At 40.3% G+C, this 18255-nt stretch overlaps 1 protein-coding gene across 3 annotated transcripts; it reads left to right on the forward strand.

Moving 5' to 3' along the window:
* Nucleotides 1–2971: 2971 nt before the first annotated feature.
* On the forward strand, nt 2972–16875 carry LOC132782610 (uncharacterized protein CXorf65 homolog). Of its 3 annotated transcripts, none has more exons than XM_060787449.2 (7): nt 2972–3854; nt 4377–4414; nt 7090–7176; nt 7827–7946; nt 11791–11865; nt 15154–15252; nt 16503–16875. In XM_060787449.2, the coding sequence occupies exons 2-7, from the start codon at nt 4390–4392 to the stop codon at nt 16577–16579; spliced, it is 483 nt and encodes a 160-aa protein (XP_060643432.2). In that variant the 5' UTR covers nt 2972–3854; nt 4377–4389; the 3' UTR covers nt 16580–16875. The 3 variants fall into 3 exon arrangements, with proteins under 3 accessions (XP_060643432.2, XP_060643429.2, XP_060643430.2); XM_060787446.2 differs by lacking the exon at nt 2972–3854 and adding an exon at nt 3874–4227; XM_060787447.2 differs by lacking the exon at nt 2972–3854 and adding an exon at nt 3874–4009.
* Nucleotides 16876–18255: the final 1380 nt, after the last annotated feature.

The raw sequence follows: 18255 nt of genomic DNA on the forward strand, positions 1-18255 counted from the left end.
CCAGAGTGGCTGTTGATGCTGGGAGTAGGGCTCTGATGTCACAGAAGATAAGATGGAATTGTCTTCTCAGCTCCCTTCTGTACTCTGGCCCCAGAGTGGCTGTTGATGCTGGGAGTAGGGCTCTGATGTCACAGAAGATAAGATGGAATTGTCTTCTCGGCTCCCTTCTGTACTCTCGCCCCAGAGTGGCTGTTGGTGCTGGCGGAAGGGCTCTGATGTCACAGGAGACAAGATGGAATTGTCTTCTCAGCTCCCTTCTGTACTCTGGCTCCAGAGTGGCTTTTGGTGCTGGGGGAAGGGCTCTGATGTCACAGGAGACAAGATGGAATTGTCTTCTCGGTAGGTCCTCCACACATTCACTCAGTTGAAGAGAGCAGGATTCCCATGACAGTAGAAATATTATATTTTAAAACAATTTTTTACCTGTGAGAGAACACTTCTCTATTAATGTGTAGGTCCTCTGTCATGACACTGTGGTCAACCTGTGCTAGACGTTGACCACAGACTTGCACTGCAGAACCTACGAGTACCTAGGAAAGTGATCTCTCTAGGAATCTCAAGGTCTTTTAGCACCACACTCTGGTCAACCTCTGGTAGAGATTGATCATAGTGTGGTCCTAGAATTTTTTAGACAGAACATAGTAATCAAATCCACAAAAACTAAACACATCAATGCGGAGGACCGACTGCAGTTCTGTAACTGGCTTCTAATGGCCTCCCTCTTGCCAGTGTCCACACCATTCTTTCGTTTCTGTAATTATTATTGAGTCGCCCAAGGGCTGAGAAAAGCGGTATATAAATGAAGTAAATAAATAAATAAATAAATAAATAAATAAATAAATTATTATTATTTCCAACATTTCTACCCAGTCCTTCTCAACCCCTGACGGGGGGACTCAGGATGGCTAACACTTGGCAGCAATTTGATGCCACGCCATACAAGCAAATACAACAATACAACAACAGTTTAAAACAATAAATAAATCATTAAATTAAAAACAATTAAAATATTTGTCAACCGTATAGCCATTCCCATCCAATTCCACATCCAAAGTGCTATTTTCCCTCTGTCAAAAAGCCTGGTCCCAGAACCATGATTTCAGTTTCTTCCTGAAAGACAGGAGGGATGAAGCTGACCTAATCTCGCTGAGAAGCGAGTTCCACAGGCGGGGGCCACCACCAAGAAGGCCCTGTCTCTTGTCCCCACCAAACACATTTGGGAAGCTGGCGAGACCAAGAGCAGGGCCTCCCTTGATGATCTTAAACTGCAAGCCGGGACATATTGTATTGCTATGTATTCATTTATTTATGTTTTGTTTACACTCCATTTTTTCTCTCCACAAAGAATCTAAAAATGTCTTATTTGTTTGTTTATTATTTATGTAATATCCTTCCTAAAATACTTCCATGTTTAATGGTTATTAATGTGTGATGAGGTTACTCATAGGCCAAGACCACAAATCGAGAGACAGGCAGGTGCAAAGCAATTACAAAGTGAGGATTTGTTGTTTTGCATATGTCAGTTGCCAAAGAATTGGGAATTCCCTGTGGGAGGGGACATGTCAACTAGGTTTGATGAATGCTCATGGGAAAAAAAACGAACAGGCAAATCACTCTGGCTCCCAATGGCTTTTTGTGAGAGCAGATGTATGAGGAATTGTTAAGTGAAATGCGCACACGCACATATGTTTGCGAAATTGCATGGATGCGTTTACCATCCAACATGGTCTTGTGAAAGGTCAAATAATTTGAGGTGTGTAATGAATGCATGTGATATGTTTGGAAAGTTGGGGTGAAAACCACTACACGGTGAAAATTACCAAACTGAACAGAGTTGCATTACATTGGATTGACACTCATATATGTTGTGTGGAGTTGCACACATGCATGGAATTATTTCTGCACTATGTTTTCCACTTCTGTTGGTCAACTACTACTGTTTGTCCTAATGACAAACATCACAAATGCTCACAGTGACGATTTATTACAGTAGGCATGTCTGATGAAAGAGATACTACTATGGTAACGGCTTCTTAGAGGGATTGAAAGAGTGTGAGAAACATTATTTATTTCTGGTATTTATATCCCATCTCTTCTCTACCCCAAAAGGGAGACTCAGGACGGCTTCCATAGGCAGCAATTCGATGCCGTTACATGAACAATTAATACAATAACCATTAAACAAACCATCAAACCATTAAAATACGCACATAAAATATATAAGCCATTAATTAAACAATATAAAAACATTTATTACCAAATAGAATTGTATCCTCATGCTAACCACCTTTCCAATCCATTTCCACTGAAGTGCTAATTTATGTCTGCTGACTGGAAGCCTGGTCCCATAGCCACAATTTTACTTTCTTCCTGAAAGCCAGGAGGGATGGGATTGATCATATCTCGTTCGGAAGCACGTTCCACAGGCGGGGGGCCACCACCGAGAAGGCCCTGTCTCTCGTCTCCACCAGCCGCATTTGTGATGTTATTGGAAGCGAGAGCAGGGCCTCCCCGGATGATCTTAAGTTACGAGGTGGGACGTAGAGGCAGATGTGTTCAGACAAGTAAGCTGGGTCAGAACTGTATAGAGCAGTGGTTCTCAACCTCCCTAATGCCGTGACCCCTTAATACAGTTCTCATGTTGTGGTGACCCCCAACCATAACATTTTTGTTGCGACTTCACAACTGTAATTTTGCTGCTCTTATGAATCGTCACGTAAGTATCTGATATGCAGGATGTATTTTCATTTACTGGACCAAATTCGGCACAAATGCCTGATATGCCCAAATTTGAATTCTAGTGGGATTGAAGGGGAGATTGATGCTGTCATTTGGGAGTTGTAGTTGCTGAGATTCATAGTTCACATGTAATCAAAGAGCATTCTGAACTCCATCAATGACTGAATTGAACCAGTCTTGGCACACAGAACTCCTATGGCCGACAGTAAATACTGGAAGGGTTTGTTAGGCATTGACCTTGAGTTTTGGAGTTGTAGTTCACCTTTATCCAGAGAGCACTGTGGACTCAAACAATGATGCATCTGGACCAAACTTGGCACGAATACTCAACATGCCCAAATGTGAATACTGGAGGAGGTCAGAGAAAATAGACCTTGACATTTGGGAGTTGTAGTTGCTGGGATTTATAGTTCACCTACAATCAAAGAGCATTCTGAACTCCAGCAATGAGAGAATTGGGCTAAACTTCCTACACAGAACCCCCATGACCAATAGAAAATACTGTGTTTTCTGATGGTCTTTGGCGACCCCTCTGATACCCCCTCGCGACCCCCCCAGGGGTCCTGACCCCCAGGTTGAGAAACACTGGTATAGAGCTTTGATTACTATTTTAGTAATTAAAACATGATTACTAAAATAGAATGATGGTGGTGTTGTTGTTGCTCCCTATATCCAAATGCAGCTCACATCGCCAAGCATTTCCTCTAACCTACTTTTCCTTATAGAGTTACTATAAGGAAACAATTATTCTGGCTGAGGGCCAGTTTAGTAACATGGCGCACTCTAAAAGCAGGCAATGTTATTTATCTGTCCCTCCTTCTCTCTTTCATGGCTACTGAGATAACATTTACTCAACTAATATTAAAGAGCGGAGGGCTTTTCTTTATTTCCTGGCTAAGATTTAAAGTGTTTATCAAGCTCTTTATTCCAAGTTGTTGACTAGAGCATGAAAGGAACTCAAGATGCCAATCCATTTAATAGATCAGTTGGTCACCATTAAAAAAAAAGGAAAGAAAAGAAACCTGGGTGGCACCCAGCAACCAAGACAAGTTAATTCTCTTTCCAGTAAACAACTGCCTGGGAAACAGTTCCTGGTATTGCTTTCTTTTGCAAAGGTTGTACCAGATTTAGGGAATGTCATAGTTTTTCTTCCTCCCATGATGCTGAGTAACATTGGTACACACTGTGGTGTTGAATTTGGCATTGCAACGTATAATCATTCTGGGTATTGCTTTCTTTGACAAAACTAATACAGAATTCAGGGAACGAGGTAATAGGCTTGTTCCCGTCCATAATGCTTTACCTTGACATACTGAGCCACATCCGTACACAGTGTTGTTGAATTTGGGATTACTTGCTAGTACAATGTCACTGTCGTATTTTCTTGAAAAATGAGTAATTATAGTTGGCTCAGGTTAATGGATATTTTGTGGTTATATTGTTAAGCCTCATTCCCGTGTTGTTATTATTATGGCATGTTAAATAGGGGTAAGTGTAACCTTCTCTAAGTAAAAAATCTACATTTGAAACATAACTGTTATATTTTCCATCTCCCTACTTTCAATTTTGGGTCATTTTCTGAGTGGATGTATTGATATTGTGGTTAGTTTCACCTGTGTTTGTTTTTCATCCTTTAGGTCCTGAACAAAAATGTTCATCACTGTGCTTCATGGAGGTAAGCGATCTTCCAGATTTGGGCTTTGTTTGGAGTGGCCAGTATGAATCCATTTCTATGCTCCCCTCCGTATCTTTCCTGTTGAATTTTCCATGACGGTTGCCCCAAAAACCAGTATGTTCTTTAAAACAACCTCCATACTCCCCTTTTATCTTGTTCAAAACCAGAAATGTGGCCCGAGAAGCTTCCCAGAAGCATAATTCCACTTCTGGGCAAGGTATGTGAAACATATAGGCAGACCTTTTTTGCCTCTACCACAGCAGAAAATTTAGGAATAAGGGAAAGCATTTCCATTTGGAGGTTGCCAATGTTGGACCAAGTCTCTAGAAGATGTCCCTTTTAATAATCTATATAAATAAAAATGTAATGTTCGTTTGTGGGATTAACATAACTCCAAAAGCATTGGATGAATTGACACCGAATTTGGACACAATACACCCATCAGGCCAACAAATGACTTTAAAAGCAAAAATAAATAAATTACAATGCATGCGTAAAACATATACACATATATACATACTCAAAACACATATACACAGACTGGGCCACAGCAATGTGTGGCAGGGGGCAGCTAGTATAACATAGAATCATAGAGTTAGAAGACTCCCAAGGGCTATCCATCTGACTTCCTGCCATACTATCCAAACAAAGCACTCCTGATACAACCTTACTATATTAATACCTATAAGGAATTTGTAATAACATATCCACAAAGAACTAGAATAGTCAACAATGAAACCTGTCCAAAATTGTCCTTTATGGACACAGTTATCAGAGGTGAGACTAGGTGGATGGAACTGAAGAACTCCTACACACATCCTGAAAAACTCTGACACACAATGGCCATTTGCAATGTAGCACTGGAGAAGAATCCTACAAATGCCATGGATGGCTACATAAACACATACATACATACTCAAAACACATATACAAACAAATGAGTCTTTACAGCAGTGTTTCTCAACCTTCCTAATGCCATGACCCCTTAATACATTTCCTCATGTTGTGGTGACACCCAACCATAACATTATTTTTGTTGCTACTTCATAATTGTCATTTTCTACTGTTCTGAATCATAATGTAAATATCTGATATGCAGGATGTATTTTCATTCACTGGACCAAATTTGGCACGAACACCCAATGCTTCCAAATTTAAATATTGCTGAGGTTTGGGGGATTTTGTCATTTGGGAGTTGTGGTTGCCGGGATTTATAGTTTGCCTAACATCAAAGAGCATTCTGAACTCCACCAATGATGAAATTGAACCACAGAACTCCCATGACCAACAGAAAATACTGGAAGAATGTGGTGGGCATTGAGCTTAAGTTTTGGAGTTGTAGTTCACCTACATCCAGAGACTACTGTGGACTCAAACAGTGATGGATCTGGACCAAACTTGGCATGAATACTCAATATGCCCAAATGTGAACACTGGTGCAGTTTGGGGAAAATAGACCTTGACATTTGGGAATTGTAGTTGCCTGGATTTATAGTTCACCTACAATGATAGAGCATTCTGAACCCCATCATTGATAGAATTGGGCCAAACTTCCCACACAGAATCCCCATGATCAACAGAAAATACTGCATTTTCTGATGGTCTTTGGAGATCTCTCTGACATCCTCTCATGACCCTCACAGGAGTCCCGACCCCCAGGTTGAGAAACACTGCTTTACAGCAAGTCAGACCTGAGGTCTTGTTAAAAATTAAGACAACTTAGCTCAGGCTGTTGTACTTTGGACATATCATGGAATGACATAACTCACCAGGAAAGGCAATAATGCTTGATAAAGTGGAAAGTGGGAGGGAAAGAGAAAGGACCCATCACACACGTATTGGATCAAGGAATTAAGCCACAGATTGAACACCTGAGCAGAGCAATTGATGACCAGGGTGATCCCATGAATGAAAGGTCTCCAAGAACCCTGGTCAAGTTGGCATGGAGTGTTGTGTGGTTTCCGGGCTGTATGGCCATGTTCTAGCAGCATTTTCCCCTGATGTTTTGCCTGCATCTGTGGCTGGCACCTTCAGAGGATGGTGACATGTTGGTAAATGACAACAGAAACCGGGCCACATTTTTTTGCTACTAGTCACCAAAATCTTTAAAATGTTCTCTCTAAGAATCTCTAGATCTCCAAGTGCAACTCTTCAGCACTGGACATTGCCAGTAAAGATTCCTTGGCAGTGCTGCTTTTGGGTACTTTCTTGGCAACCCTGCATCTCTCACTTTCATGGTAGTATAATGTAGGCTTAGTTTTTATTTATTTATTTATTTATTTATTTATTTATTTATTATTTGCACTTGTTAACCGCCGCTCTCAGCCCTAGGGCGACTCGTGGCGGTGTACAAAACATAGAAAAAACAACAATTTACAAAGAGTCAAGACCACAACACAACATCTTACTAATACAAACATCTAATTAAGCTAAAAATCCGCTTCGTCTTATTTTGGGGTCATAATCAATCTCATAGTCGAAGACCATTCCGGTCGTCATTCCGATAACATAGCACTCAATTGAAGGCCTTCTCGAAGAGCCATGTTTTCAGGCCCTTACGGAAGGCCATAAGGGAGGGCGCCTGTCTGATTTCAGCAGGGAGGGAGCAGGGCATCCTTAAACAAAAAGAATAAAGCAATGAAATCCAAATACTATTCTCTATCTTTCCTTCATAGAACACAAGGCAGATATTTTTAACATTCATTGTCAAGTCCAGATTCTCCTAGACGGCATTAAACGTCGCTGTGGCTGTGAGGATGAAGGTACAGTGACTAAAAAAATATCAAAACATTCTGATACTTTTCCTTCCACTGTATATGAGAGAAATGTCTCATCTTGGGATGTACTGATGTGATTGAACCAACTGAAGTGTAGTAAGTATCAATTTTGAATTTTGAATGCCATTGTCAAAAACATTCACCTTGAAGGAAAATAACACATAAGGCAAACGATCATGATTTCCAAGACCAAGTTGGAATTTGATCCTTGTTTCCCACACTCTTCATCCACTTATATTGTTTCTGATATGTAGTTAGACACATTGAATATATTATCAGGAAAAAAGTGGGATATGAATTATTATTATTATTGTTATTATTATTATTATTAAAACTTTATTTATATTCCACTCTATGTCCCCAAAGGGACTCAAAGAGGATTCATTACTACTACTACTACTACTACTACTACACTCAAATCACTACACCATACTGATTCTCATGTATTGGATAGTTAGTTATCTTAAATAGATAAATGATGTTTTCCTCTTTTTTTTCCTGCACTCTTTTCCTGTTTTTCCATATAGCTTGCTTCTTAGGAGAAGTGTCTGTAATCTTGTACTTAGCAAAATTTCATGTAGATAATGGTTGTCATGCCAAGCAAATGTATCTAGCGCTCGAATTTTGCTTTGCAGAAGAAATAGACTTAGCAGATGAGAGTGGCCAAGTAAAGAATTTACTCCAAAACAAGCACCGCTCTGCAGCTGAGCTTCTGGGGGAACGAGAGACTTATGTGCTCCTTGGCATTGCAACCAGTAAGTACCATACTTTACATCCTAAAAGAGTCACAAGATTAACAGGTTTATGCAACACTCACCCCTAAAACCAAGAAGAATTATGTAAACTGGAATAAGCGCTATACATTGGGTGTATGTGTGTGAATGGATAGGTAGGTAGGTAGGTAGATACTAGGCTTGTTTGATTTAAAAAAAATGGTTCAAAACTCGTTTTGGATGTATGGGACACTGGTGATTCAATTCGGAAGTGTCGCAACTCAGGATAGATTCACCTTGCTCAAGACACCACCACACACCAAGGCTGTAGGTTTTGTAGTTTATTGAGAAAAAGCAAAATCAAAACAGAAATAACGAGGTAAAGTTCAATAGGCAAAACAGAGTCTTAAATGCAAAGGCAAAGTATACAGGTTCCAAAGGCAAATAATATGAAGCATAGTCCTTTAGCATCAGTTAAACAAGAGTCCATGGCAGCAAGACAAGGTCTCCAAAAATCAGGATCAAAATCAAAGTCCCAAAGAGCCAGAAGCTTTCCGCAAAAGCCAAGGTAATTCCACAGAAGCTAACAGGGTAAAAGCAACATTGGACTGACAGAGAATGCCCTTCAACCAGATCATTAAATAAGTTTCCCCAACATGAAAGCATTACGTTAACCTCTAGCTTCACGCTTGTGGGCATGGCCCTCACTCCTGAAGACTGCTGTGAAGCAGTGCAGGTGCGCATGTGCGAGATCTGAGAGGAAGAGAAGGAGGTACAGTAATAGGAAAATTACCATATTGAAATCAAATCTGATGCTTTTAAAAAATTTATTTGGTGTGTGTTGGAAGAGAGGTAGTCTTATACGGTGAATATACCCCAAATTCCATATTTTAACTGGAAAAGGTGTATAAGACAACTGGAGGTTGTCTTATACACCCAGTCATCTTATATGCCGGAATATTGTTGTTGTTCATTCGTTCAGTCATCTCCCACTCTTTGTGACCTCATGGACCAGCCCACGGCAGAGCTCCCTGTCGGCTGTCACCACCCCCAGCTCCTTCAAGGTCAGTCGGAATATACGGTATGTCTAATTGTGTATTGGTTTATTTTAACACTACACAAAGTATGGGTGATATGACAGAAGAAGGGTGGGATACAAAGAACGTAAAATAAAACAATCACACGGCAAAACATAATTTTGGGTTCAGAGTTGCAGACATGTAGCTATCCTTTATATTTTACTTGGAAATGAGATTCCACTGAAAAGTATGAAATTTGCTTCCTAATGAATCAACCTAGACTGGTTGGTAGCAATTATCCAATGTACCATGCTGAAATCTTTTCAACTAGCATCCAAAGAAAAAGTTACATAAATTGTCAGTAGCCCTGGAGGGATCTCCGATCAAAACTGTGGGATGTTGAAAGGTTTTTAAAAAACTCTTTCCCCCTTACAGTCCAAATGCAAACAGGCAGAGAGAAGGGAAGACTTTGCTTTGTTTCTTGCCTAGTGAGAAAAGCTTCCATTGATGTGTTTACTGAAGCCGAGATTATCTCTTAAGATTCCTTTGTGCCTCCATAGTAACAGCAAAGTAATCTGTGTCTTGAGAATTTGGTCCTCTTTCAAATAACAGGAGCTGGAACAGTGATGTAAGCAGGAAGCAAGGCTTTATTTCATTATTTCAAAGGCTAGACTAAGCTCTCACTGATACAAGATAAAGAGTTTAGGAGTGTCAATACAGGGCTTCAAAACTGCTCATATTCCCTGCCTCCACCAGTGTCAGCTAGAGCTTCTTTCCTTCAAAGCAATCTCCTCTTGGTCAGATAGCTGTTCCTGCTGTTGTGTGACTTCAATTGGTTTCATTTTATGGTGACCTCAAATTTTATGGTGACCCCAAATCATGGTGTTTTCTTGACAAGATTTGCTCAGAGAGGGACTTGCCCTTGCTTTCCTCTGAGGCCGAGACAGCCTAACTTGCTCAAGATCACCAAACAGATTTCTATGGTTAAGTGGTATTTGAATCCTGGTCTCCAGATTCGTAGTCCAGGACTCAAAACTAAGCTTGTGCACAGATCCCTTTTAGCCATTTTTCTTTGGCCAATCCAGCTTCTTCAGCTTGGTCAGAAGGCCGTAACAGCAGGGGCCCAGCTGTCATGGTTTCCCATCCGTAACGGGACTACGTGGCAGCTGATCATTTATTTATTTACAGCATTTTTATCCAGCTCTTTTCAGCCCGAAGGCAACTCAGGGCGGTGTACAGATTGGCAACTATTAGATGCCATAAACATACATAAATACATATCAATTAAAAACATTATAAATATTATAAATCACATAATAAATATCCATATAAAGCCAATTAAAACTATAATAATTAATGTCTATCAGTTCAACTCCTTATCCATTTGCATCATCTAAGCTGTTCTGTGTTCATTATTTCATCATACTGTATTCATCCAATTGCACCGTGTTATCAAAAGCTTGCTCAAAGAGCCAGGTTTTTACTCTTTTCCAAAAAGTCAGGAGGGAGTGGGCTGATCTAATATCCCTGGGAAGGAAGTTCCACAGCCAAGGGGCCACCACTGAGAAGGCCCTGTCTCTCATCCCCACCAAGCACGCCTGCGAGGAAGGCAGGATCGAGAGCAGGGCCTCCCCAGATGATCTTAAATTCATGGATGGTTCGTAAGGAGAGATATGTTCAGACAGGTAAGCTGGGTTGGAACCATTTAGGGTTTTAAAGGCTAAAGCCAGCACTTTGAATTGTGTTCGGTAGCAAACTGGCAGCCAGTGGAGCTGGCAAAACAGAGGAGTTGTATGCTCCCTGAGCACTGCTCCTGTTAGCAACCTGGCTGCCGCACGCTGGACCATTTGAAGCTTCTGAACAGGAGCAATTTCAGGAGCATGTGCTGCAGAAAGAGGCTGCTGCTGCGTGCTTCTACTCGCATTGGGTTTCCCTGTGAGCCCTGCCTGTTGGGCCAACCAGAATGGAAGAGTGATGTGTCTTACGCAAGTTGTGTCTGCCTCCCTTACCCTGTTGCTGAAACTCAGGCTCCCTTGAAGGGAAGAAAGGGAAGAGTCCTAGGAACAGAATGTGGAGACTCATAAGTTCCCCATTGCCACCAATGGGCCAGATCTAGCTGTATTTTTTGGGTGCGGACCAAAAAAGTCTATCTGGCTACCCTCCCATTTTCAAGAGGTGCCTGAAAACAGATATGGGAGTCTACTGGAATCTGGCCAGCAGAAATGGATTATGGTTCAACTGAAATGCACAAGCCTACTCAAAACCATTACAAGTTGCTGGTTTTCAGTCTCAGATTGGACAGGGAGATATCTAACCTGTCCAATCTGTAAAACATTAGTTATGACAACTTGGAGAAAAGGCAAAGCATAGGAACATAATTAGAAGACTTCCACCAGCCCCGAGCATGCTATACTCCATGCAAAGCTCATTTATTTGTTCAGCTATTTGTTTTTGGCAGGGTGTTGGGGGTAGTCCTGCGTCAATAAATACTCGGGCTATGTTTTCCTTTTCATATGCATATCCCAGACCTGTTTGTAGAAGAGGAAAGGGGATTGTAGCCCCACCTTAGAGTGGGAAATAGGTGCCACCTAGATATGGGCCAGCCACTGGTATCAAGGTTCCTTTTGCTCCAGCAATCCTTTTCAATGAATTTGTAAAACAAGGTATCATAAGTAGAGTGCTTCATACATATTCAAACCATACAGAATGGTTTTTAGAGGGAGGTTGAATAACCATGTTCAGAAACAAACTAACATAGTTATGTAAGAAGTCCTTTCAATATCAATTCCCATCATGTATGCTCATCCCTAGGTAGGACATGCCATCCACATCCTCAGACTTAAGCCTCTCCACTTTGTCTCTTACAGATAATGAAAGACCTTCTGAGGCAGGATTTATCCCACTGCTGAAAGATGAAATCATCATTAACTCCAGGTTCCTAGGTAGGTGAATGAATTCATGTGTTTCCAATTTAACTTGGGGAATTTTCTATCAAAAGTCATGGTGGGATGGAGAAAGTAGGGCACCTGCAGCTAAACATGCAGAGTTATCAAAAGTTGCTAATGGATAGGAGCTCTTCCTAAGAAGCGCATCTCCAATATCCATAGATAACTTAGAAAACACAGATGGAAATTCATTCATTCTCTAATGTCTTTAAAAGTTCTGCAGTGCTGTGTTGATTAACTAAAACAAGAAAAAAATGAATGAGCAAATATGAGGGCAATTTTGACATCTCTATTCATATTGGGAAAACCAGGAATCTCCAAAGCTTTATGGAAGCGTGACCCTTTTGTAGATTAATTGGCATTCACACTATTTGGAATAATAACTTTTTGGAAAGGCATGAACTTCTTAGAGACCTTAAACTTTTTGTAAAGTATCTTCCTGAGAAGAGTTAAAAACTCGCTTGAGTCAGTCTTCTCTTTAGAGGTAAATATTAGACTTGTTTGATTAAAAAAAATTCAAGGTTCAAAACCCGCTGGTGGTTCAATTCAGAAGTCAATTCCGATTTTCACAGAAAAAAATGTTCAAAACTTTTCGAAACTTCGAAAACTTCCGAATCCTTCTTTAATGGTTTGAAAGTGTTATTTCCTGTTTCATTGGGTGGTCTTTACTTTGAAAGTAGTTGTTTTACTCCAGAAGCAGGGGAGGAGGGGGGGGGGAGAAAGCAAAGGCAGGAAATCCATCCACTCTGGTTTAAAACGCTTCCCAGGCTTGAGACCAGAAGCAGGGAAAAGCTGAATAATTTCCGACTCATTTACTGCTTCATAACAGAAATGGTGGAAAAAAGCTTCAGAATACAGTACTTCATATTGTGGTGATCCCCAATCAAAATTATTTTTGTTGCTACTTCATAACTGTAATTTTGCTACTGTTATGAATTGTAATGTAAATATACAACAATATTGAGTATTTATGCTAAGTTTGGTCCAGATCTATCATTGTTTGAGTCAATATGCCCAAATGTGAACACTGGTGGAGTTTGGGGAAAATAGACCTTGACATTTAGGAGTTGTAGTTGCTAGGATTTATAGTTCACTGCACTCAAAGAGCATTCTGAACCCCACCAATGATAGAATTGGGCCAAACTTCCCACACAGAACCCCATGTTTTGAAAGGACTCTCTCCAACCTCGTATGCTCTCCCTTACCCACATATGCGCACCACGCTGCCATGCACCAAGCATGCCTGCTCCCCCCCCCCCCCAACTTGGAATTTCAGAAACAACCCCTTGGCCGAGAGGCTGGCTGAGAGGCCGTCCAATTACAGCGGAGAAGGGCTTTTGGTGGTAGGAGTCACCATCTGTTTCCAAAAAGAAACAGAAGGACAGGCTGAGAGATCTTCAGCCTTCTCTGCCAAAGGGTTCCTTAGACTATCAGAAATACATGTTTTCTGATGGTCTTTGGCGACCCCTATGAACCCCCCCCCCCAGGACCCCTTCAGGGGTCCTGACCCCCAAGTTGAGAAACACTGTTCTAAGATCAAGGACACATGGTCTGTAGTCCCTCCCACAAACTCTAATAACATAGAGTTAAGGGGAAAATGCATATCAAAATATACATATGTAAAGAACTCCTTACTTTAAGCAGCTAGAATGTGTTCCTGGCGAAGCCCTGGCGGCCATCTTAGGTTAGGGAAACAAGGAGACGCCATCTTAGTTAAGGGTTTTCTAGAGGGGGCATGTCCAGGAAGCAGAGATTAGACAGCCAGGATTGGTTAGAAAATAGGGGGAGGAGCCTAGTGTTCAAAAAGAAAAAAAAGTACCTTTTGAACTGAGGCTTGAGTTGGCAGTTGGAAATTGTCCGTTAGGGGGAGTTCGTCGGTTGGTGATAACAGTTGGTTGGTGTTAGATAGGAGAGCTGGGTTAATCTTTTGTGGTATTCAAGAGTTAGAGAAATTAGCTAGAAATACAAATAGTAGAATCGGACCTTGTTCATGGTCTGTTCTTTGTCCCTGAGGAAGGCTAGGCCAAAGGCTATTGGCTAGGTTCTAGAAAGGGGGAATTTTGTTTGGAATTATTTTCAGCAATTAATTTCCTGAGATAATTTCCTGTTTTGTTAACATCAAGATTTGAACCCAGAACCCTTCTAAGAATTGTACATCAAAAGTAACCAGAAGCTTATGTACTAGTAACTTACTGAAACCACTACACATTTGTACCAGAAGAAGTTTAAGCCTGTTAACACTTTACAATAGCCTCAGTGTGAACATCATTGTGATTTAAACCCACTAAAGAAAACAAACAGTATTGTGACGCAAAAGGATATTACTAAGTATACTCTCCACATACAACTCAGTCTGAATACCAAACAAAAGGTGGCAGTAAAAACAATTGAAGAAACAGTTTCAAGATCTCCCAGTTGCCTCTTTCCTGATTTAAAAATTCCCATGCACCTATATATAATTTGGTTGGCAGCTTGTGGGATTCACTATTTTTAAAATTCCGGTTCCTTTCCCTGCTAAGTTCCTTATAATTAGCGTCAATTGGCTGGTATAGTTTTCCCCAGGTTCCTTATAATTGGTGCTACAGAGATGCAGTAATGTTATAACATACAATATTGTAAGCAATCTCAATTATATTCATAACAAACAACTAGTATGGGAGGCTTGTAGAAGGTTGCTATTTCCAATCATTCATAATTAAGTTCTATTGCCATCCGCAATTAAATCCCTTTGTGTGACTTTCACTTTTAGTTTGCTTCTGAGGCAAGAGAAGGCTTGCTTCATCGAGTACTTATGGCCTTTGAGCTGTCATTCTAAAAATGTTGCTATTCACAAGCAGGAGAACACCTTTTCTATAGACGTTTAACTACAGAAGATAAAGGATTACCAAAGAGATATTTTTAGACTAATCTCCAACTGATTTTTTAAAAAATGAAATAATAAGACTGATCCAAACCAGCAACCGGGGTGTTTTTCTCCTTTCTGTAGCGATACCATCGCATAATTTTTAGCATTTTGGAAACCAAAATGGGAGAGTGTAGTGCAGTAATCCAAACAATCCCTTTTGATCCCATGGCAAGAATACTACTTATTAAATTTGATAATCCTTGGTTATGTCTTAGCATTAGAGATTGTCAGGGGGAAAAACCAAAACAAAGCTTTGAAACTATGTGTATTTACTAGATAATAGCCGATGTTATATTTAGCTCGTTCTTTAAACTGCTGAACCAGCTAGTCTTGCTTTAAAATATTCTATGAATTCCATGATGTAATTCTTCTACCTGAAGCTAAACTCGCAACTTGGCATGAGCAAAAGAAACCTTCTCCCAGGATGAAATCCAGAAGGGCTCATAAAAAGTCAACCCTAGATATCCCAGCTGCTGGAGGTGAGTCTGTAATTGTTTAAATCTGATATACTCCAATACAATTCAAATAAAGGATCCAAAAAGAATCTACAGTTCATTGAACTAACAAATGGCAATGACAACAAAAATACTAATGGGTATTGTAGAATTGAATGGTCATTAATTAAATGCACTATTTGCCTGTGATAAATGGTTCTGGTCCAGCGTACCTGTCCAATAATATCTCCCCCTATGAACCATAGTCTGGGGAAGCCCTGCTCTCGGTTGCACCTTTTCCGCAAGCGCGGCTGGTGGAGATGAGAGACAGGGCCTTCTCAGTCGTGGCCCCTCGGTTGTGGAATTCCCTCCCTAGTGATATCAGAGCAGCCCCCTTCCTCCTAGTGTTCAGAAGGAGAGTCAAAACCTGGCTCTGGGAGGAGGCTTTTGAAAAATAGAGCAGTGCAAAAATGTTAATATGGAAAATGTGCAATATGACTACAGAATGGCCTCGGACTCTGGTTCTGGATGATGCGATTCATTGAAATGTATTTTAATCATGTTTATTTTATTTTTAATTTTAAACCATGTTTTTAGTTGGGTATTGTATGTTGTAAGCCACCTTGAGTCCCCCTCGGGGTAGAGAGAGGCGGGATATAAATAAGGTAAATTAAATAAGCATACTTGTCCGAAATTAATCTTCCTCTACATCCCACCTCGTAGTTACTTACTTGTCCGAGCTTACTTGTCCGAACGTATCTCCCTCTACCTTCTGCCTCGTAGTTTAAGATCCACCAGGGAAGCCCTGCTCTCGGTCCCATCGGCCTCGCAAACGCTTCTGGTGGGGATGAGGGACAGGGCCTTCTCAGTGGTAACCCCTTGCTTGTGGAATTCACTCCCCAGCGAGATTAGATCAGTGTCCTCCCTTCTTTCCTTTAGGAAAAAACTGAAATTGTGGTTTTGGAACCAGACTTTTGGCTAGCAGGCGTAACGGCATTTTGGACATTGTACTGGACCATATGATTGTTATGATAACGGAAATAGCTATATGGCTATATAATTAATGTTATTGTTTTTAATCTATTGTGTATTTATGGTTTTATATTGTTCTTATATTGTGATATTGTGGCATCAAATTGTTGCCAGTGTAAGCCGCTCTGAGTTGAGAAGAGTGAGGTAGAAATGTTGTAAACAAACAAACAAACAAACCTGTGCTCCCCAACAACTGATATAAGGAGCCATATTGTTGGTGGTAGACATCATTTTTGGTTGATCAGTGTCTCTTTCTTCTGCAGGCTTACGAAACCATTCACCCCATGGCAGTAGAACAAGGACTCCTCTTGGATCCCCAAAGCAAAGCAGAAAATTTTGACGTTTCACTGAGTGTCAACTGATAACCAGTGCCAAATATCTCATGAAAGATTTCTTCTTCTTCTTGGTGCCATGTTAGAGATGCAATTCTCATTGTAATCTTCATTGGGCAGTCTTGTACACTTCGTACATTGCAGTATAGATGTGCCAGTTGTGCCTCAACATACGCAATTAGCTATAGAAATGAAGGGAGCATTTATATATTTGTACTTCTCTTTTGGGACACATCTTTGGCTTCTTATTTCTTAACTTTTCTTCCAAAGTTTTAAAAGACTATAATTAATAAATATACCTATGATAAGAACCTTGGGATCTTCTGATACTTCTTGCTGGTTTATTTATTTGTTTGTTTGTTTACAGTATTTATATTTTGCCCTTCCCACCCCGCAGGGGACTCAGGGTGGATTACAATGTACATATCCATGGCAAACATTCAATGCCATAGACACACAAGATATATAGACAGACACTCAGAGGCTATTTAATATTCTAGCTTCTGGCCACCAGGGGAGCTGTTTTTACACGAAAGCCAGTGCTTTAGAGTAAAGAAATCTGTTTTCTTAAAGCTTATACACCGAATATTCAAATCTAATTTTACCTAAGAGCCTCTTGTTCTTTAGTTGCCATGCAAAGGAAAAAGGAAGGGATGCCCCAGGACCAGGTTACCATTTAAATGATAAGACCCCATGAAAGGGAGAGAGAACATACAACACATTTTCCAACAAGGTGTGGATGAAAAAAGTAAAAATAATGGCATTTTATTTTAATACTAGCCATTCCCTGTCCTGTGTTGATGTGGCCCAGTCTGTGTATATCTGTTTTGTGTGTATATATATTTGTGTATATGTGTATACAGACATGTAGCCGGGGGGGGGGGGGGCGGTTCAGGGGGCTTCAGTCCCCCCCCCCCCAAAATTCTCATGGTGGTCTGCGAAAAGGCCTTACTGGTACATTATTTAAACTGTTATGTTTATTCATATCATGATCTGATCACCATGCTCAATATATCTCATATGCATGGGGGTATTGGGGTATCGATATGAAACATTTGCTAGGGTAGACCCTCTCTCACTCACTCAGCCCCCCCCCCCCCGAATCAAACTCAGCCCCCCTCCCCCCCGAATCAAAATCCTGGCTACGGGCCTGTGTGTATATATGTGGTTTTGTGCATGCATTGCAATGTACTTTTTATTTTTGGGCTTTTTAGTCCCTTCCGCTGTGTTTTTCAGAGTTTTTATGAGTGATGGTCACTCGTTGGCCTGATAGGTGCATTGTGTCCAAATTTGGTGTCAATTCGTCCAGTGGTTTTTTGAGTTATGTTAATCCCACAAACGAACATTACATTTTTATTTATATAGATATTTTATTGTATTATAATATATTTTAATGATTTAAACTATTTCTTTTAATACTCCTATCTTTGATTCTATCGCAACATTTAGATGTTTTGCTTTTTAAATGTACACTTTTATTTTATTTTTTGACATGGTTATCTGCTTTGAGTATCTTCTAAGAGGAAAAAAGCGGGTATCAATAATAAAAAAATATGCATACAAATATAAATGATATGGAATCCTCCAACATTATTACTACAGTTACTAGTTCCCTAAGGATTTTAGGAGGATGCCCCTCACATTTATTTTATTTTAATATTTTAACATAGATTTCTTTGAGAGC

This window comes from Anolis sagrei, chromosome 7 (genome assembly GCF_037176765.1).
Source record: "Anolis sagrei isolate rAnoSag1 chromosome 7, rAnoSag1.mat, whole genome shotgun sequence".
Lineage (NCBI taxonomy): Eukaryota > Metazoa > Chordata > Lepidosauria > Squamata > Dactyloidae > Anolis > Anolis sagrei.